The 21,627-nt window shown below is 42.5% G+C and overlaps 1 protein-coding gene across 2 annotated transcripts in view; it reads left to right on the forward strand.

Annotated features, from left to right (window-relative positions):
* Window positions 1-6,153: 6,153 nt before the first annotated feature.
* Window positions 6,154-21,627, forward strand: part of Lrig2 (leucine rich repeats and immunoglobulin like domains 2) — a 78,883-nt gene continuing 63,409 nt past the window's right edge. Inside the window, exon 1 of one of the 2 annotated variants that reach the window (XM_008833976.3) lies at window positions 6,154-6,840. In XM_008833976.3, coding sequence (XP_008832198.1) covers window positions 6,605-6,840 — 236 coding nt within the window. In that variant the 5' untranslated portion in view covers window positions 6,154-6,604. The remainder of the gene's footprint in view (window positions 6,841-21,627) is intronic. The other variant, XM_008833975.3, reaches the window with a different exon arrangement.

Here is a 21,627-nt window from a genome sequence, read left to right on the forward strand (position 1 = left end):
GTTGTTGTCTTTTTGAGACAGGGCCTCCCTGTAGCTTCAACTTCCCTGGAACTCACTATGTAGACCAGGCTGGACTCACAGAGATCCGCCTGCCTCTGCCTCCCCAGTGTTGGGATTAAAGGTGTGTGCCACCACGCCCAGCACTGTCAGAGTATGTTTTTTTTAATCACAGCAACAGGAAAAGTAACTATTACAATAGTTAAGAACCCTAGTCTAAACTCCTGCCCCTCTTGCCTCTACCTCTTAAGTGCTTGGATTATAGACATGTGCTACTATGTCCAGCTTCATGCCCAGTTTTTCTATGTTTAATATTTGGAGGAAACATCCTACTATTTCCTACACTGGTGGTACTTATATCATAAAAGTTCCAATTTCTCACATCCTCACCAATTCTTGTTATTTTCTGTGTTTGTTTATAGTAGGCTTTTTAATGAGTGGTAGCTATCTAATAGTGTGTTTGTTTGTGCGACAAGGTCTCATTATGTAGCTGTGCTTGGCCTGGAACTCACAATGTAGATCATGCTGGTCTTGAACTCACAGAACTCTGCCTGCTTCTGTTTCCCAAGTGCTAGGATTAAAGGCATGTGCCACCAAGTCCAGCTAATAGTAGTTTTGAATTGTAGTTCCTTAATTGTTAGTGATGTCCAGAATCTTGGGGCTAGAGAGATGGCTCAACAGTTAAGAGCACTGGCTACTCTTGCAGAGGACCTGAGTTTGGTTCCTAGCACCCTCATGGCAGCTAACAACTGACTATAACTCCAGTTCCAGGGATCCAGTGTTCTCTCTGGCCTCCATGGGGTTTGCATGACACAGGTGCACTTACATATTCAGGCAAAACACTCGTAGATATAAAATAAAAATAAACGAATTAAAACAATTTAAAAAATAATCTTTCATGTGCCTACTGGCCATTTGGAGAAGTAGTTTGGTTGGAGAAATGTCCAAGTCCTTGCTCATTTTTTCATATATTTTATTATTTTTATTTTTTATATGTATGAGTGTTTTGCCTGCATGTATGTAAGTGCACCCATGTTATGCAATGCCTGTGGAGGTCAGAAGAGGGCATCAGATTCCCTGGAACTGGAGTTTCGGACAGTTGTTAGCTGCCATGAGGGTCCTGGGAATCACACCCGGGTCCTCTGCAAGAGCAGGCAGTGCTCTTAACCACTGAGCCATCTCTCCAGCCCCTTGGCTCAGTTTTTATTTGCAGTTGTTTTGTTGTTGTTGAGTTATATGAGCACTATATATTCTGAATATTAATTTCTGATCTGATATGTAATTTGCAAGCATTTCCTCACATTTCATGGGCTTCATTTTTGCTGAGGCTTTTAATTTTTCCCCTTATAGTCTTGGGTCTTGATCCCAAGGTCCTGTGCAAGCTAGGCAAGAGCAAACCCCTAAGCTACATGAGCCACACCCTCAACCTGATAGTGTTCTTTTTTTTTTTTTCCCCCTATATGTATGGAATGCAGCCAGACATGGTGGCACATGGCTTTAATCCCTGGGGAGGCAGAGGCAGGCAGCTCTCTGTGAGTTCAAGACCAGTCTGGTCCACATAGTGAGTTCTAGGCCAGTTGGAGCTACAGGGAGTCTGTCTCTCTCTCTCTTTCTCTCCCTCTGTCTCACACACACATACAATGGAATGCTTCATGAATTTGCAAGTATCCTTGCACTAGGGTCATGCTAATCTCTGTATTATTAATTCTAATACTTGTGCAGCTGAAGGGAGCTTCCAGATAGTGTTCTGTGATTTTTATTTTTCTTTTGTTGGAGCTTGAGCTCAAACCTAGGCCTTTACACAGGCTAGGCAGGCACTCTACCACTGTACAGTCCTAGCCCCCAAATTTAAAGTTAAAAAATATTTATTTAAAAAAACTTACCTGTATGTGTATGCCTACATGAGCTTATGTGCTCCACAAGAGTGCAGGTGTCTGCATAGGCCAAAAATGCAATGGATTCCCTGGAACTGGAGTTATGGGCAGCTATGAACTGCCCAGTGTGGGTGCTAGGAACCAAACCTAGGTCTTCTGCAAAGCAGTAAGTGCTTTTAACTTCTGAGTCTCCGAAGTTTTAAATTTTGATCACGTTCAACTTATCTATATTTTTTTCTGGCCTCACATTTTGTTTCAATGATAATAAATTAATTTGCTATTAATTTTCATATTCCTTTGATTTACTGGGAACAAAAGATGAAAGAAGAAATGGAAGATGACAAAGGAATTCTAAAATTCAGCAGACAAGCTGTGAGGATAACCTGAAAAGAGGAAATTTCAACCCAAAGGAATGTCATGAAGTGGTGTGTGTGTGTTTAAGTGTGTGTGTGAGTGAGTGTGTGTGTGAGTGTGTGCATGTGTGAGTGTGTGTATGAGTGTGTGTGAGAGTATGTGTGTGTGAGAGAGTGTGTGTGTGAGTGTGTGTGTGTGAGAGAGAGAGAGAGAGCATGCACTTGTCAGAGACTGCTATAGAACTGAGGTGGAAACCAAATGCTTAGAAGAGTCAGAGGAGCTGCCCGTGTAGGAAAGGTGAAGCCAGGCAGCCAATGGGATTGGCATGTAGAAATGCGTAATGGTGTTCACTGCCCAATTTATGAAAAGCAAATAATGTTCTGTGGCTGATATAGGGAAAAAATGGAATTTGGTGAGGCGGTACAGGAAATGTTGAGACAATTAGGCTGGGGCCTAACTGTGGAGACAAGTGTGGTGAGACAAAGAAGGTGGAATTTGATATTATAAGGATAGTCATTCGCTTAAAAATATAAAAAAAATTAAAAAATATTAATTTTTTCTACTGTCCAAAGTAGTCCATGTAATTTTTTCTACTGTCCAAAGTAGTCCATGTTTACTATAAAATATTAAAACTACAAATAAACTCACCAATAATATAAAATATTTTAAGGCAGAGAGAAGTTAACCAATCTTTATCAGCTTTTTTTTTTTAATGAAACTATATTAATTTATCGTTGTTAAATGTTACAAATTCTGTTACAAATGAAGGTATATTACTCCAATTCTCCTTCTACTGTCCAAAGTAGTCCATGTTTACTATAAAATATTAAAACTACAAATAAACTCACCAATAATATAAAATATTTTAAGGCAGAGAGAAGTTAACCAATCTTTATCAGCTTTTTTTTTTTAATGAAACTATATTAATTTATCGTTGTTAAATGTTACAAATTCTGTTACAAATGAAGGTATATTACTCCAATTCTCCTTCAGGAAAGGGCATGCTGCACTGGCTGGGGGCAGAAGGTTTCTATCGACTCCTTCTATTAGTAGGTTTTGTAAAGATCATTTAAGGATAGTCTAGAGGCTGAGGAAAGAAGGGACTACTGGAGGATAGGAGATAAATTAAGAGGTTATTAACCAAGAAGGGTGAAGGTCTGAACAAAAACAGCAGTGGAGCTGGGTGTGGCAGTGCACACCTGTAATCCCAGCATTCAGGAACTTCAGGCAGGAAGATGGCTGGGTTGTAAGTGTGACTTAAAATGTACATAGCAAGTTTATAGCAACTACATAGCAAGTTCAAGGACAGCCTGGGCTACCTAGTGAGACCCTGTCTCAAAAAGCTCAAAACAGCCAGGTGTGGTGGCACATGCCTTTAATCCCAGCACTCAGGAGGCAAAGGCTGGTGGACTTCTGTGAGATCGAGGCCAGCCTGGTCCACATAGCCAGTCCCAGGCTAGCAGGGACTATAGGGAGACCCTGTCTCAAAAACAAAAACAAAACAAAAAAACAAACAAACAAAAAAACCCAAACCAAAAAAAACAAATAAAACCCAACCAAAACCCAAAACAACAACAACAAACTCAAAACAAACAGACAAAAGGGAGTAGAGAGTATGTGGAGGGATGGAGAAGTAAGATCTCAGGAAGAATTGTCAATTTAATGACTGGAAGTGACAGGAAAGAAAGAAGGGAAGTGTGAGTGATCCTGAGGTTTTGAGTTTGTGAAAATAGGACTGACTATGCCAGTCAGTTTTGCCTTTATGAAGACTGAAGTCCTGAGATAATGAGATTTGGGGCAGATAAATTCTTTAAAAAAAATTTTTTTTACATGTCTATGCATATGTCTATGTGTGTGTCACATGTGTGCAGTGCTCACAGAGGTCTAAAGAGGGCAACAGGTCCCATGGAACTGGAGTTACAGCCAGCTGTAAGCTGCTTAATGTGGGTGCTGGGAACTGAACTCAGGTCCTCTGGAAGAGTGGCAAGTGCTCTTAACTGCTGAGCCATCTCTTCAGCCCCCAGAAAAATTCTTTAAACATATTCTGCTGCCCTCTTTGATTGTGAAACTCCTACCGAGCCCTGTTTTGTACTGAAGGTTAGTAAGTTTAAACAGTCAGGGAAGGAGGCTGAGTAAGTTTAACTCTGTTGTTTTGACATTAAAAGTAAGATTTCGGGCTGGAGAGATGGATCAGCAGTTAAGAGCACTGACTGCTCTTGCAAAGGCTAAGCCCCCTGCCTGACTCACCTGGAAAGTGCTGCCAAGCACCGATGCCTGACTTTATTTGGAACATGACCTGGCATGGTTACCTGGAGTAAAAACTACCCCCAGGTTTTTTCTATATGATAATTAGGCACTGCCTGGTAGTCGGATGATAGGATCCCCCTACTACATGTAAATAAAGCATACTATGAGCACCTATCAGCTGAAGCTTTGGCTGCTGCCTCCACACTATATTTTCCCTGACCCCCACTGAATAAACAGAGCTGTTTCACTGAGTCTGGAGCTGTATCATTGAATCTGCCTCCCCGAAGGGCTCCCCGGAAGTGCTCACTGGCCGTCCTGACCCCGTTTGTTGCTTCTGCTCCCTTTATTCTCATGAATCAGTGACCAACAACCCACAAGGGGAGGGAGAGAGCCCACACCACATGGTAGCTAACAATCATCTCTAAGTATAAGCTAACAATCTCCAATGTTAGGGGATCAGACACCCTCTTCTGACCTCTCCAGGCATTGCATGACACAGGTGGACCTTCCTATATGAAAGCAATGCACTCATATGCATAAAATAAAAATAAATGAAATATTTTTTTAAAAGTAAGATCAGGGGCTGGAGTCAGATTGCTCAGTGGTTAGGATCACTGACTTCTCTTACAAAAGACCTGGGTTTGAATCCCAGTACCCACATGGATGCTAACAATTGTCTGTAAGTCCAGTTCCAGGGGATCCAAAGCCTTCTTTTGTCCTCCTTGGGCACTGGAGAGCACAGGTGCACTTATACACATGCAGGCATAACACTCATATACATAAAAAATAAATTTAAAAAATTTAAAGTAAGATTTCAAGGCTGGGATGTAGCTCAGTGGGAGAACAGTTGCCTAACATGTTCCAGGATCTGGGTTTGATCCCTGGTATCAGTAAAATAAGTAATTAAGTAAATAAATAAATAAATAAATAAATAAATAATGTAATTTTCTGAGGAGCTTTAGATATGTTTTGATTCAATATTTTAAAATAGGGATTTTTAACTTTTTTTTTGCATTTAGTGTGTGTGTGTGTGTGTGTGTGTGTGTGTGCTGCCCAAGTCCAGCATCCCACGTGGAGTGCTGGGATTGAATGTGAACACCTGGCTTACAAATAGTCTTTGAAAAGCATAAACACTACACACATAAGTGAACCTTTACTGATACTGTCAAAGTCTAACTCATTTGGATGTAATACTCGCTGAGAGAGAGAGACAAGGGAGCTAGATTCCACTGTCACAATCAGTCTTCCAAATCATCTGGTTTAGGCAGGATAATTTCCTTCCCAGCCTTCACTTTGCTGACTGCCCAAAAACCCACGAGCAAAACGCAGAAAATCCAAGCCCTCAAACCAATCCTTTATCGACCTGCCCTGCTTGTTTTCCTGAAGATGTGTGTGAAGAACAATACCCTCCCCAACTGAGGAAAGAATTTAGAGATAGATATTCAGCATTTATTGAATCGCAGTAGAAGCTATAGGTGCACAGAGGAGTAAACAGCGGCTCTGTCATCAGGAACTTACAGTTCCTCAACAGTGGGAGCATGCTTTGTTTCTGGCCCGGGGCAGAAGAGGCCCTACTTGGGCTCCCGAGGCCAATGTGGCCAAAGCTAGGTTGGATCTGGCGCTCATTTGTGTCAGTCAGTGGCTTGGAAGGCAGCCGTTCTGCCCTTCCGTTTTCCTGGAGCCTGTAGAACTGAGAACTCCGCTCTCGGGGCAGCTGTCCACGGTTCTCTTTTAAGGAGCCACTGCGCCCTCCAGTGGAGAAACGGCGGAGGAGCACCAAAGGGGAGGGCGGTTGACCTTAATACCGCCTCCGAAGGGCGGGGAGATTTCAGATCCCGCCCCGTCTAGACCCCCACCCCTGACGCAACCTCGTCCTGCAGCTCCGGTTGGCTGGCTTCTGTGCGTGAGGACGTTGCGTCGTGGGGCGGGGCAGATGAGCGGTGTCCGTGGGGTCTCAGCCGTATGCCAGCGATCGCCGCCCCCAGTGTCGTGCGGCTGCCGCCTCTCGCCTACTTTGAGAGGGGAACCGGCGACGGCCGGGGCTTCGGGTGGCCGCGCAGCCGCCGGGCGTCTCTCCTCAGCCACCTCTTTTAGCTGGCGGCTGTCCTCGAGCGGGTCGCGGCCGGGGGAAGATGGCGCCCACGCCGCGCGGCGTACTGGAGCAGATGCAGTTGGGCTATGGGTCCGGACCGCTCGCGCGGCTCTTCTTCGTTGCGCAGGTGCTGCTGCTGCTGCCCTCCGCCCTGGCCGGTCCATGCCCGGGACCCTGTGTCTGCCGCCCTCCACTGCTGGACTGCAGTCGCAGGAAGCTGCCGGCGCCCAGCTGGAGGGCGCTATCGGGCCCGCTGTCCACCGATGCCGCCACCCTGTGAGTAGAGGGGCCGAGCGGGGGACCCGGGACCCAGGGAGCTAGCCAGGCCCGGGCGGAGGGCGCGGTCGCGAGTCTGAGTTCCGAAGGGAAGTGCCATGCAGATGCTGTGAACTTTGTTTGGGATGTTACGTGTTTCTCGTGGGAAGATCAGGGTGGATTTTGGGCTCCAGGGAGTCTGATGTCCTGGGCTGGGGATATTTAATACAGGTTCATGGGTCCTGGGCACCAGAGGTTGGATGGCGACGGGCTGGATCTGAGTGCGAAGCTCTCTTCAGGCTGCAACATTTTTGTATCCCAGCTTGTGTGGTCCTCAGGCACGTGATGCAGACACGGTCGCCAAAAACAAGAGCTGTCTTTTTTGTCCCTACATCGCGTATTTGCCCATTTTATGTTGCAGTATTGATACTTGGCAGGGTTGAAAACTTCATCATATATCAGATCCACTACTGACCCAGATTATCCTTGTAAACAGCATTCTTCAGCTGATTTTAGCAATCATCTTGAAGGGAAAGAACATTTTTCCCCCAAAATGATGTGCATTTCACTACATTTTCTTCAGGCAAGAACCCTTGAATTAGATAAACAAACCTCTGTTTATATATGAGAGTCAGGTACAGTGGGTGAGTAAATTCTGGAGTCTGCAGCGCTGACTTTGCATCCTGACAAACTTGCATTAGGTAGTGGCATCCGTAGAGCTCATTGGTCTGAGTCAGCCTAGTGGCATTAGAAACAACGGTTAAGCATTACATACTGCAACTACTGGGCTTTAGCCACCAACATACAGTTATTTCTCTGCCACTAACTGAGCGACATATTTATTGACTTCAAGTAGAGTTACCTTTAAAAAGTCATCACTAAAAAGAATACTTTGGGGTGCAATTAAAATTTGGAGGCTTTGCAACATAAAATTTGGAGAAAACAAATAGAGCATCTGTGTTGCAGAGGTTAAGTGTTTATTTGCAGTACTTATATATAGGTTAGCATAGATAGGAAAAAAGATGCCACATACATTCAACGAGAAAATTAGCCAGCTGCTATGGTAAACATAGAAAGTGGAGTAATATGGCCTCTATCGCTTTATGGTGGTGACACCTGTAGCTAATTTCAGGTTTTGTTGGCTCAAATTTTAAAATTCACATCAGCTAGTGGTGTAGTCTGATCTAAATATATCATAGTGTGGGCCTTGGTGGCACATTCCTTTAATCCCAGCACTTGAGATGCAGAGGCAGGAACTTCTCTGAGGTTGAGGCCAGCCTGTTGTACATAGCAAGTTTACTGGGGCCAGCTGGGGCTACAGGGAGACCCTGTCTCAGACCAAAAGAACAACAAACCACAAAAAAACCCTAGCATAGCATTCTTGTTATATAGCATGTGTCTTTCTAAGAAATTTTTGAGACAGCTCCCGATTATGACAAACTAAATCTGACAGAAGTTTAGAAACAGTATCACTAAATGTAATCGTAATTGAAGTAAATATGGCCTGCTTTTAAAGGTCTTCCTTTCTTGGGGCTTGCCTAGCATGCGTGAGACCCAGGTTTGATTCCTAGCACTGAAAGAGAATAAAAAGATTATTCAGTAGTAGGTAAGCAGTAATTAAAAGTAATGTTATTTCAGATGTGTTTATTCTGTGTCTCAGTTTGATTTTTATTTAATTAAGGCAAACTGCCTAAAGCTAACTGACTTTTTTTTCTTTCCTGTTTTGAGTTGAGGTCTTGCTAGATGTAGGTAGCTGAGCTGGCTTCTAATGTGTGATCCTCCTGTCCCAGCTTACTGAGTACTGCATCACCACTTCCTGCTTGACATTCAGAAATTTAAATGTCCCATAATGAAATTGACATTTTCAGCTGAAGTGAAATACTTTGGAAAGCAATTCTATTATAAAAATGTAATTGGGTCTTAATGTTAGCAGAAAAACTCATAAACTGCTGGATTGTATAGTGTTAAGCTGAGGCATGAAACATACTTCAGCAATTGCTATTAGCGATATAATTTAGTACACTTTGGTTTCTTTACATAATTTTAAATTTTTAAAAATTTATTTTTATTTTCTGGCTTCTTGTTTGTTTGTGTGGTGGCAGGGTGTCAATGTGTAGCTCTAGCTGATCTGGAACTTGTTATGTAGGTCTGACTGGCCTGGAACTCACAGATTCTTCTACCACTGACTCCTAAGTGCTGAAAAGTATTCCTATGCTCGGCAGTTTTGCATTTTAAAAAACATTCAGTGTGTTAAAGAAATGCAAATGCTTAAACTCAGCAGAATGATTGTGGACAAAATTTGTTAATATTGTACTTTCTGGGGTGATGAGAATTGAACCCAGGGTTTTAGATGTTAGGCTACTACTCTATTATAGAGCTACAACTCAAGCTCAAATTTGTTTTGTTTTTTAACTCTGTTTAGATAATGGTCTTTAAGCTTTTTTCTTTTAGGAAGTCTTTAAAATATTTGGTTTTTCAAAGTGATTTTCTGGGCACAGAGCTCTGTATCATATTGTTTTAGTTAATTCCACATGCACACACTCAAATATTGGTGGGGCAGGCATAATGGTAGCTTCTTTAAAAAAATTTATATATATATATATATATAAACATATATGAGACACACACATATATATGACACATACATATATATATATATATATGTCTTTTTGAGACATATATCACACACACACACACACACACACACATCTTTTTGAGGCAGGGTCTCTCTGTAGCCTCAGCTGGCTTGGAACTGGCTGTGTAGACCAGGCCGTCCTCCAACTCACAGAGATCCCTTGCCTCTGCCTCCCAAGTGCTGGGACTAAAGGTGTGTACCACCACACCCAGTTAAAAAAAATTATTTTTACTACATTTTGGGGGCTGGAGAGATGGCTCAGCATTTAGGAGCACAGGCTACTCTAGTAGAAGACCTACATTTGGCTCCCACACTCACATGGTGGCTCTCTGTGAGGTTGAGACCATCTTGGTCTACATAGTGAGTTCCAGGCCAGCTGAGGCTACAAGGAGACCCCGTCTCATTTCCATTTGTTCCTTTAGAATAGTTGTGAACAGGTTAATTATTACATAGAGAACATTAATTTCTTTTGAATAACTCTGGAGAAGTCTTTGTAGTCATGTGTGACTTTAGCTTCAGCCTCCATAGTAACCACCATGTGTCAGTGACATTGGTGGAATGCTTCCACTAACATTCAGACTCCATCACTTAAAGGTCCTGAACTCACTACTATTTTCTTGTGTGATATCAAGCAAACATTGCATAGTTTTGCCTGCGTTTCATAATTTTTCTGTTAGTCACACTTTTTGTCACTTTATTAAAACTCCTGACAGAAACAGTATGAGAGAGTAAGAATTTATTTTTAGAGGTCTCAGCCCATCATGACTCACATCTTGGTGGCCAGGAAGCAGAGAGACTGTGTTCTCCCTTTCCCCCTTTTACATCATCCAGGACCCCAGCTTGTGAGGTGCCATCCACAGGTCAAAGCAGGTCTTCCCTGTTAGTCCTCTCCGGAAATGCCCTCACAGACACCCAGAGCTGTTCTTTACTAATCTAGGTGCTTTTTCAGTCTAATTAAGTTGACAGAGATCTTCCCCCAAGGGCAGGTAATGTGCAGTATCTTTCCTTCTTACAGTGGTAGTGATATCGGTAAACAGGGAAAACACCCTTTGGAAAACATTTTTCAGCTTTAGAAGAGTGATATGCTAAGGGAGTTGTATTAGCTACTTACTGTGACAGAATACCTGACACAGATAATTTGAGGAAAGATCTGTTTTGGTTCACAGTTCAGACGGGACATTCACAATTGTGGGGAAGGTATGGCAACTGGATCAGCTTTGTCCTCAGTAGTGGGAGTGTGTGACAGCTACTTGTTTCATGATGCTGATCAGGAAGCAGAGGCCAGGAACTCTACCTCAGGCTTTGTCCTCAGTCGCCCCACCTCCTCCAACTAGGTCCCACGTCCTAAAGATTTCATGGCCTCCAAAACAGTATCACCGGCTAGGGGCCAAGTGTCCAAACATATGAATAGAAGGTAATATTTCACATTCAAACTATGCAGTTTATTTGAAGGGATTTTAAATTGTAGTAAATTTGAAATCCAGTTCTTGTTGGAGTCTCTGAAAATGAACTCTTTCACCTTTTTTTGAGGCAGTCTTGGGCTGGCCTCCACCTCCTAGGCTCAAGTCATTTTCCCATCTCAGCCTCTCAGTGCTCGGATTAGAGGCCCATGAGTCTGCTTTTGGCTTCTTTCAACTTTTTATTGTATGTTGAGGATAAAAACTGTGATGAAAACTCCTATAGGAGAAAACGCTTTTGATATAACTATATTTTGCACTTTGATAATCCAGCTGAAATCTGAGAAACATTTCATTTTTTAACCTATAAAGTGATGAAATGAAAATGAATCCTATTAAAAGGTACAGATTAGGGGGCCGGATAGCTGGCTCAGCTGTTAAGAGCATGGACTGCTCTTACAGAGGACCCAGGTTTGATTCCCAGCACCCACATGGTGGCTAACAACTGTCCTAAACTCCAGTGCCAGGGGATCCGACACCCTCTTCTGACCTCCACAGGCATTGCACGACATGGGTGCACATGCAGGCAATACACTCATAAAATAAAAATAATAGTTTTAAAAAGGTACAGATTAGGTTTCCTTGCTACTCAGATCTCTCACATTTACCTTAGTATTTATCTTTTTTTTTTCTTTTCCACTTTGAGTAGGGAGGAAGATTGGCAGTGGGCTAGCAGTTCAGTATTATAAGACTGTTCTGAAGCTCAAGCAGAGCTTTGCATTTCCTGGCCCGAAGACCTCTATTGGCAAGAATCGAGAGGAAGCTCTTATGAGTAATATCACTCTACTCTACAGTCAAGACCTAAGGATTGTGCTTGTTTCTGGAAAGATTTGTATTTATTATTATTATTATTATTATTATTATTATTATTATTTTTGGCATTATGAATGTTAAAACTTTTTTTTTCTTTTCCTTTCCAGTATTGTAGATGCTACACAGACCTTTTGCATGCTAGGCATGTGCAGTACCTCAGATTACACCCTCAGCCCTTCATAAAGATTTTAATAGTTTTTCTCTGTATAGTCACTGTGTTTGTCTCTCTCGGTATTAATATTGCCTTTTCTGATTCTGTAGCCATGAACAACTAATTGTACATGTGAGAACCACTTAGGAACAAGAAGAAAGTATACTAAGTATATCCGTAAGGACTTTGACCCTTAAACTTTACCCCTTTTGACATAATCTTGCTGGACATGCGAACAATTGCTAAGGTTATTAGGAATGACAAAGCTACTGTTGGAAAGTTTGTAAAGCAGTCTAGGGGTATTAAGCATGTGTGTGACTCCATTGTCCATCTTTAAATCTCTACTTTCCTGTATAATGAAATACATGGCAAAGATAAGTTATTTCTGGAGCATTCCCTCCTCGGCCTTCATAGGTTCATGGCCATGTCATAATGCATAAAGTTCCCATACTCTTTAAGTTTCAAAACTTCAAATGTCCACAGTCTCTTTTAAGATCAAGAAAATCTTAGCCAGGCATGGTGGCGCATGCCTGTAGTCCCAGCACTTGGGAGGCAGAGGCAGGCGGATCTCTGTGAGTTCAAGGCTAGCCTGGTTTAATGAGTTCCAGGACAGCTGGGGCTACAGGGAGACCCTGTCTCAAAAAAAAGAGAAAAAAGAAAATCTTAACTGTGAGCCTCTGTAAAATCAAAAAACAAGGCTCATACTTGTAATGTGTAATAAACATTCCTATTCCTAAAGGGGGGAAATGGAAGCATAACAAAAGAAGACTGAAACTCAGTAGGATGAACAGCAAACCCTTCAGCTCCATGTCTGGCATCTGAGGCTTTGCCATCTGGGGCTCATGATGAATTTATCAGTGCCCCAGTGGGCTTAGGGACCCCTTTGGCTGGTGCCTATAGTTTTCCTTGGTGAACTTTTCAACATTTCTGGTGTCACCAATATCTTAGGGTCTTCATTGTACCTTTGACTTCCCCTTACAGATTCATGCACAGCCCACCCAGATCATGCATGGAATCTGACCCTGCTATATTTTACCTAATCTCAGTGGGTTTCTGGAACCTTGACTCAAGTCTCCTTGATCCCCAACTCTTGTATCCTTTGTGCCTGCAAAACCAAAACCATCTGGACAGTATCATGTTGCGGATAGCACTTGGTCCCCCTAAACCACAGCTATGGGGGCCTCTTGAGTGCCTGCCTGGCTGAAAATATTTCTCTGTGAGGTTGTCTCTGTGCCTACATTCTCAGTTTAGGCGCTCTCTTTTCAAATAAATGCATTTTTACAAGTTGGAACCTTTGATGGATGGGGTCTTTCAAGGCATCTTTTCTGTTGCCTCAGTGCAGGGTTGGGGATGTTTCCTCAGTGGTGCCATTCCCATTAACAGCTATAGTTGCGTTGTCCATCCTCTTTTCACTACTTTAACCAGGTTCATGTTCCATTCCTGACTAGTCTGCTCATTTTTCACATCTTTCTCGTTTACTTTCTGATTTGAATTCTCACTATAAACCTTACTAAGCCTAGTAGTATGCTACTAGAGCAGTAGCTATGCTACAGTGTCAATGTATGCTGTCGTGAAATTTCCTGTATCAATCTTAGTCTATTACTTTTGAATTCAGCATCACTAAAATTATCAAAACACAGGCAGAATGCAGCCAGATTTTTAAAAAATTATTGAATATTTGTGTATTTCAAGCAGAACATCTTTATCAACTTATAACCCCTTCCCCATTGGCACCCACCCATAGCCCCCCCACAACTGGAGTTCATATATTCTCTCATTTGTGTTAAGGCCTATCATGTCAAGTAGTCTATCTAGAGTCCCTCTCTTTAAGAATATCAGCTCTTCCACACCCAGCAGTAATCAGCTGCCAGTAATTCTGTGACTAAGATTGAGGCCTGTTGTCTATTTCCACAGTTTTGTGTTGGGTTTTTGTCTGCTTCAGTTTGTATGAGTCTTATGCATGCTTACACCATTGCTGTAGGTTCATATGAACAGGGTCCCAGGAGCCTGTAGGACTCTATTTCCATGTGGTCATGCACCTCCTCCCCGACACTTAAGATCTTTCCTCCCTCTCTTCTGCAGTGGTCCCTGAACCCTGGGTAGATGGAGTTTAATATAGGAGCCCTGTCCAAAGACCCACACTCTGTAGACTGTTATTCTCTACGTTTTGGCCATTTGTGACCTTTTGTGTTCTTGGTCCTCTGTTGTGTGAGGGAATTTCATTGATGAGAATTGAAAGATGCATTAGTGTTCTCTTTATCCCTTGTTCTATGTTCTGTGAGCCTTAGGTATAGAGGTTGCATAATAGATTTGCCACTTAGGCTTGGGTAGTTCACAGGCAATCTCTGTATGACTAGTTGTGGAGCTCTAATAATCTCTATCTGTTGAAAAAGAAGCTTCTTTGATGGGTGGTGACTGGGATATTTGTCTGTAAATTTAAGGATCCATATGTTGCACATAGTAAGTGTCCTAGTTTGTCTTTCCATTGCTGTGACAAAACACTCTGACCATTACCAGCTTGGGTAGGAAAGGGTTTATTCAGCTCACATCTCCCAGGTCACAGTTCATCAAGGAGCCCAAGGTAAGAATTCAGGGCAGGAACCTGGAGGCAGGAGCTGGAGCACAAGCCATGGAGGAACACTGCTTACTGGCTTGCTCCCTGGCCTCTGCTCAGCCTGCTTTCTTTTGCGACACAGGCCCACCTTCCCAGGGGCCACTGACAGTGAGCTGGGCCCTCCCACATCACTCATTAAGAAGATGCCCTTCAGACATGGCCACAGGCCAGTCCAGTCCAGTGGAGGAAATTCAATTGAGGCTCCCTCAGCCCAGGTGTGTCAAGTTGATTACTAAAGTTATCCAGCACAGTAAGAAATTACATTTGTCTAGGGCTATGACAGCCTTGGGATTTTCTCAAAGATCTATGACCTCTCCAGCTATATGTATTTGGCTAGGTTTACAGCACCACAAATGAGTGGGGTTTAAGTCCATTTAGGTAGCTGTTGATTACCCCCAAGATAAAAGTGCCACTACTGCACCAATGTCATTTGCTGTATTGGTAATTGTTGTGGTTATTAGGCCTTGAAGCTGGGGTTGTACCATCAATTGATTTTTCTCACTTATCAGCTTGTATAGAGCTTTACAAAGTTATGAGAGCTAGCCTGCAGGGGAGGTGGCTTCCAGGTTGGTTCCAGCTCCATTGCTCCAAATCCCGTGTCTGAAATATGCCCTGTCTTCAGCAGTAGGGTCTTATCTTCAGGTTCTAGAGGCAATCAAGGGCTGTAGCAATAGCCTGTGTAATTTTTAAAAAATTTTATTTTCATGTATATAAATGTCTTTGCTTCCATGTATGGAAGTGCACCTGTGTTGCACAGTGTTCATGGAGACCAGAAGAGGGTGTTTTATCCTCTGGAACTGAAGTTATGGGTGGTGATTAGCTGCCATGTGAGTGCTGGGAACCAAACCTGGGTCTTCTACAAGAGCAGCTAGTGTTCTTAACCACTGAGCCATCTCTCCAGCCCCAAGTTTTAATTTTTTTTTTGAGACAGGGTCACTCTGTAGCCCCAGCTGGTCTAGAACTCATTATGTAGACCAGGCTAACCTCGATCTCACAGAAATCTGCCTCCCAAGGGCTGGGATTAAAGGCATGTGCCACACTACCACCCCAGTTTTAAAATTTTATATGATATTTTATATGCTTCTTTTTTCTTTAAAAATATTTTATTTTTATGTGTATTTGTGTTATGCCTGCATGTGTGTAAGTACACTCATGTTGTGCAGTGCCCATGGAGGTTGGAAGAGGGTGTCGGAATCCCCTGGAACTGGAGTTATGGATGGTGCTTAGCTGCCATGTGGGTGCTGGGAAGGTGCTGGGAATTGAATCCGTGTCCTCTGCAAGAGTCATCGGTGCTCTTAGTCACTGAGCCATCTCCATCCCCTGCTTTTTTCTTTTTCACGTGCACATGAGATGTGTGGCACATACATGTTTGCATGTGTGAGTCCACGGATGTATCTGCAAATGAAGGCCCAAGGTTGATCCCTGGAGTCTTCTTGGATCCCTCTTCCACTTCAATCCTTGAGGTGGGGCCTAATCCAACCCCAGAGAAGGTTTTGTGAGCTCATGTGCTGGGGAACCCTGTCTGTGTCTTCTGAGGCTGGAATTACAAACGAGTCACTGAGTCTACTCAGCATTTCCATGGGTTCTGGGGATCTGGACTCCAGTCTTCAAGTGCTTTACTTTCTGAGCCATCTTCCCAGTCCTCTGCTTTATTCTTTAAAGGTCATCCTGGCCTAATGAGAAACTGGCATTTAACCAGTAGACAAAGAGCATATCATATTAAGAGCTTAGCAAAAGTGTTTTTAAGAAGTACTTTGAATGTGTCCTTATACTATATTTTCTTTTGTGTGCCAAAGTGGATGAGTCAACTAATTCTGTTACCTCAGCCATGAAAAATGTTAAGATGTTCAGTTGATACAAATTAAAAAAAAAAGAATCAACCATAGCAAATCCAGGCCAGTTGTGGCTACAGGGAGACCCTGTCTCAAAGAGACCAAAAAAAAAAAAAAAAAAAATCAAAGTAAGTAATTTTACTCAATTGATGTTGCCAGCTTCATATTTAGGACAAACCCCAGAATAATGGAATCATTTATATAAGCTTTCCCTTTTTTAATGACTATATGTCCTTACCCCTGCTTCTATTGACCTGCCCCAGCTTTTCCTGTAAAAGGACTGTAATTATGTGATTTGTGAAAAAATAACTGTCAGCATAAGTAATAGTGATTATAATTTAAAAAAATTAATTTTTATGTGTACGAGTTTATTGCCTGCATGTATGTAAGTGTACCCTGTGTCATGCAATGCCTGTGGATGTCAGAAGAGGCTATCAGAGTCCCTAGAACTGGAGTTAAGGGGAGTTTTTAGCCTTCAAGTGGGTTCTGGGAACTGAACCTGGGTCCTCTGCAAGAAGAGCTAATGCTCTTGCTGAGCCATCTCTCCAGTCCCATGATTATAATAATAATAATAATAATTATTATTATTATTATTGTTGTTATTATTTTTGAGACAGGGTCTCCCAGTAGCTCCAGCTGGCCTGGAACTCACTATGTAGACCAGGCTGGCCTTGAACTCATAGAGGTCTCCCTGCCTCTGCTGGGAGTAAAGGCATGAGCTACCATACCTGGTGCAGAATTTTTTTTTTTGGTCTTTTTGAGACAGGGTCTTCCTGTAGCCCCAGCTGGCCTGGAACTCACTATGTAGACCAAGCTGGCTTGGAACTCACAGAGATCCGCCTGCCTCTGCCTCCCAAGTGCGGGGATTAAAGGGATGCCCCACTACACCCAGCATGATTATAATTTTTAAATTGAACTGTAAACCATGTATCAACAGTGAAGTGCATTGTAATAATTAGTAAGTAAATGCTCATTTTGAGTTTTTCTTACCTTTTTTTTTTTTTTTTTTTTTTTTTTTTTTTTTTCTCCTTTTTTTTTTTTTTTTTTTCTCCTTTTTTTTTTTTTTTTTTTGACAGGGTCTTCCTGTAGCCCCAGCTATCCTGGAACTCACTATGTAGACCAGGCTGGCTTGGAACTCACAGAGATCCGCCTGCTTCTGCCTCCCGAGTGCTGGGATTAAAGGTGTGCGCCACCATGCCTGGCCCCATATTTTGTTTTTAATGTTACCTGTTTCAAAAATTACTATTATAACTTGCTTATATAATCAGAATCTTGGCAGGTTTCATTAAGAAAAAGCATAGCTAATCTTGAGCATGTGTGTGTTTTTGAAGAGTGTTAGATTTATTGCCTGTGTTGTCATTGAGGGACTGGGAAGATGGCTTAATGGGTAAGAATATTTGCTGAGGACATAAGTTCAAATCTCCAGTACCAGGTAAAAGGTGGGCATACTGTGTATACCTGTAATGAATGTGGTGGGTGGAGACAAATGGATCTCCAGAGTTCACTGGCCAGCTAGCCCAGTTGAAATGGTTAGCTTCAGGTTTGGTGAGAGACCCTTTTAAGATGGAGACTGGTAGAGGGAGATACTTAACATCCTCCACTGGCCTCTACATGTACACGCACAGGCATATGTACCCACATAGCATAAGTGCACACCTTACACAATAAAAATTTAAAAACCGGAAAAATATGTTGTCATTGAGGAATGATGGGTTATTTTAGTAATGAGAAACTCAGCTAATATGTGGTTCTGTAATTAGAGCTTTGCTACATACATACATGCATGCACACACATATGTATATTTAAGGTTTTGAAATTTTTACTGTGTTTGTGCAGTGTGTGTGTGTGTGTATGTATGTATGTATGTGTATGTGTATGTGTGTAGGTCAGAGAACAGCTCTGTGGGGTCTTTCCTCTTCCTTCCATCTTGGGCTCTGGGGCTTACACTCAGGTCTCCAGACTTGTACCACAAGTGCCTTTACCTGTTGAGCCATCTTGCCAGCCCTCTCCTAGTATTGTAAGTGATAAGATAAGAAAATTTTTTTTTTTGTTTTTGGAGACAGGTCTCAGGATGTACACGATAACTTGTTTGGCTTGGTTTTTGGCTTTTGGGTTTTTTTTAGGGGGGGTCTTTTTTGAGACAGGGTCGCCCTAGCTCTAGCAGGCCTGGAACTCATAGTGTAGGCGAGATCTCCTGCCTGTGTCTTCTGAGTGCTGAGATTAAAGGCATGCACCACTATGCCTGGCACTTGTTTTTGTTTTTCGTTTTGTTTTGTTTTGTTTTGTTTTGTTTTGTTTTGAGACAGGGTCTCTAGTCCAAGCTGGTCTGGAACTCACTATGTAGACCAGACTGGCCTGATCTCATAGAGGTCTGCCTGCCCCTGCCTTCTAAGTGCTGGAATTAAAAGCAGGTGCCACCGTGCTTGGCTCAAGATGGCTTATCTTAATGTCCACTTTATATTTAAAAGTCTTAATAATAATTACAATAGTCCGATATAAAGATGTGAACTCAGTTGATATTCAGAAAATGCTCACAAATGATGGAAAATGTCATAGCTTTCCATATATTTTCATAAGTCCCACTATTTCTGAACTTTTTATAGATAATCTTGGTATGTATGATAATCTCTCCAGCTTCAGGGCTGGAGAGATGGCTCAGCAGTTACGAGCATTGGCTATACTTTATTTGGGGGGGGGGGGGGGTTTTTTTTTTTTTTTTTTTTTTTTTTGAGACAGTGTCTCCCTGTAGCCCCTGGCCTGGCACTCACTATGTAAACCAGGCTGGCCTTAAATTCACACAGATCTGCTTGCCTCTGCCTCTCCAGTGCTGGGATTAAAGGCGTGAGCCATTATGCCCAGCTAGCATTGGCTACTCTTGCAGAGGACCCAGGTTTGATTCCCAGCATCCATATCGTGGCTAATAACCATCCATAACTCCAATTCTAGGGGAATCCAACACCCTCTTCTGACCTCTGTGGGCCTTGCACGACATGGGTGTACTGGTCTGTACTTACGTACAGGCAGGCAATACACTCGTACACTTGAAATAAAAATAAATAATCCAAAGCTGGGCATGGTGGTACATGCCTTTAAGCTCAGCACTAGGGAGGCAGAGGCAGATGGATCTCTGATTTCAATGCCAGCCTGGTCTATCTATATGGAGAGTTCCAAGCCAGTTGCAGCTACAGGGAAACTATCTCAAAATGACCAAAAAATAACAAATAAATAAATAAGTAATCTAGGCTGGCCTCTAACTCAAGATCTTTCTGCTTCACCCTTTTGAGTGATGGGATTATAGTGGGCGTGCACCACTATACGTAGCCTGCTATTTTAAAAGGGAAAGGACGCAGTTATTAAAAATGTGGATGGAGTAATATTCCATGGTTTTGTAGTATTCACTAAATTTCAACTCAGTTAAGTTGAAATTTGGGGCCAGATACTGGATTCGTGTGTGTGTGTGTGTGTGTGTGTGTGTGTGTGTGTGTGTGTGTGTGTGTGTGTGTTTGAGACGTGGTCTTGCTATGTAGGCTGGAGTGACCTTAAACTTGTAGCAATCCTCATGTCTCTGCCTCCCAAGTGCTAGGATTACAGGCATTGACCCCCATGCCTTGGTTCTAAAGTATAATTTACTAGAGATGGCAAAGATGGCTCAGTAGCTGAAGCACTGGCTGCTCTTACAGAGGATCTGGGTTTGGTTCCCAGCATTTACTAGGTGGCTGACAACCCTCTGTAACTCAAGTTCCAAGAGATGCAATTTTTTTTTTTTCTGGCCTCCACTAGCAACATGCTCTTGGTGCACATACATTCACTCATACATAAAATAAATGAAACTGGGACTGGAGAGATGGCTTGGCAGTTAAGAACACTGACTGCTCTTACAGAGGACCTGGGTTTGATTCCCAGCACCCACATGGTGGCTAACAACCGTCTATCACTCCAGTTCCAGGGGATTCAACACCCTCTTCTGACCTCCATGGGCATTCATGGCATGGGTGCACCCACCTACATGCAAGCAATACACTCATACACGTAAAATAAAAATATTAAAAAATAAATGAAACCTCTTAAAAATGTAATTTACGGTGCTGGAGGCATTGCTCAGTGGTTAGAGCACTGGCTGCTGTTGCAGAGGACCCAGGTTCTGTTCCCATCACATGGCAGCTAACAGTAGTCTATAATTCTAGTTCCAGGGATCTGATTTCCTCTTCTGGTCTCCATAGGCATTGCATGATTTGGGTGCACTTATATGCAGGCAAAATACTCATGTACATAAAAAAATAAAAATTAATTTTTTAAATGAAATTTTTTTTTTGCGGTCTTTTTGAGACAGGGTCTTCCTGTAGCCCCAGCTGGCCTTGAACTCACAGAGATCCACCTGTCTCTGCCTCCCAAGTGCTGGGACTAAAGGCGTGTCCCACCACACCCAGCCTAATTTACTATTTCTTAAATGAGTCTAAACACTAAGTCTGGTATTTCTCAGGTGTATTATTTATCAGGAAGATGAGAAACCACACAGTTACTGAGTTTTTATTCTCCCTGTCCAGTGTCATCATCTGGATTGGTCAATTTTTGACCTTATTTTGGAAACATTATATAATTAGAATTACTTCTTTTGGTGGTGGTGTTGGGATTGAACACAGGGCCTTGTGCATACTAGGCAAGTATGCTGTCACTGAGTTATACCCTCAGCTCTGTAGGAAGAAGTCTAATCTCAAAGAGTAAAAGAATTAAATTAACTTCTAGAAATTAGATTCTTTTAAGATGAATTTTGAAATTCACAGTCTTTTGCCTGCATGTATGTATATATGTACCATGTGCATGCCTGGTGCCTATGGAGGACAGAAGAGGGCATCAGATCCCTGGAACTGGAGTTATGATGATTATGAACTGCCCATATGGGTGCTGGGAACCAAACCTGGGTCTTCTGCAAGAGCACCATGTCCTCTTATTCCTGCACCATCTCTTCAGTCCTATTCTTTGAAAATTTAATACATTTATTTTTAAAGTCATTTTTTATTTTATGTGTATGAGTGTATTGCCTGCATGATGTAAGTGCACCCATGCCATACATTGCCTGTGGATGTCAGAAGAGGGCATCAAAGTCCCCTGGAACTGGAGTTATGGAGGGTTGTTAGCTGCCATGTGGATGCCGGGAATCGAACCTGGGTCCTCTGCAAGAGCAGCCAGTGCTCTTAATTGCTGAGCCATCTCTTCAGCCCCAAGTGTTATTTTTAATTATGTGTATGTAAGTGCAGGTGCCCACAGAAATGAGAGGCATTGGCTCCCCTGGAGTGGGAGTTATAGG

Source organism: Nannospalax galili, unplaced genomic scaffold, assembly GCF_000622305.1.
Source record: "Nannospalax galili isolate Female #2095 unplaced genomic scaffold, S.galili_v1.0 scaffold475, whole genome shotgun sequence".
Classification (NCBI taxonomy): Eukaryota; Metazoa; Chordata; class Mammalia; order Rodentia; family Spalacidae; genus Nannospalax; species Nannospalax galili.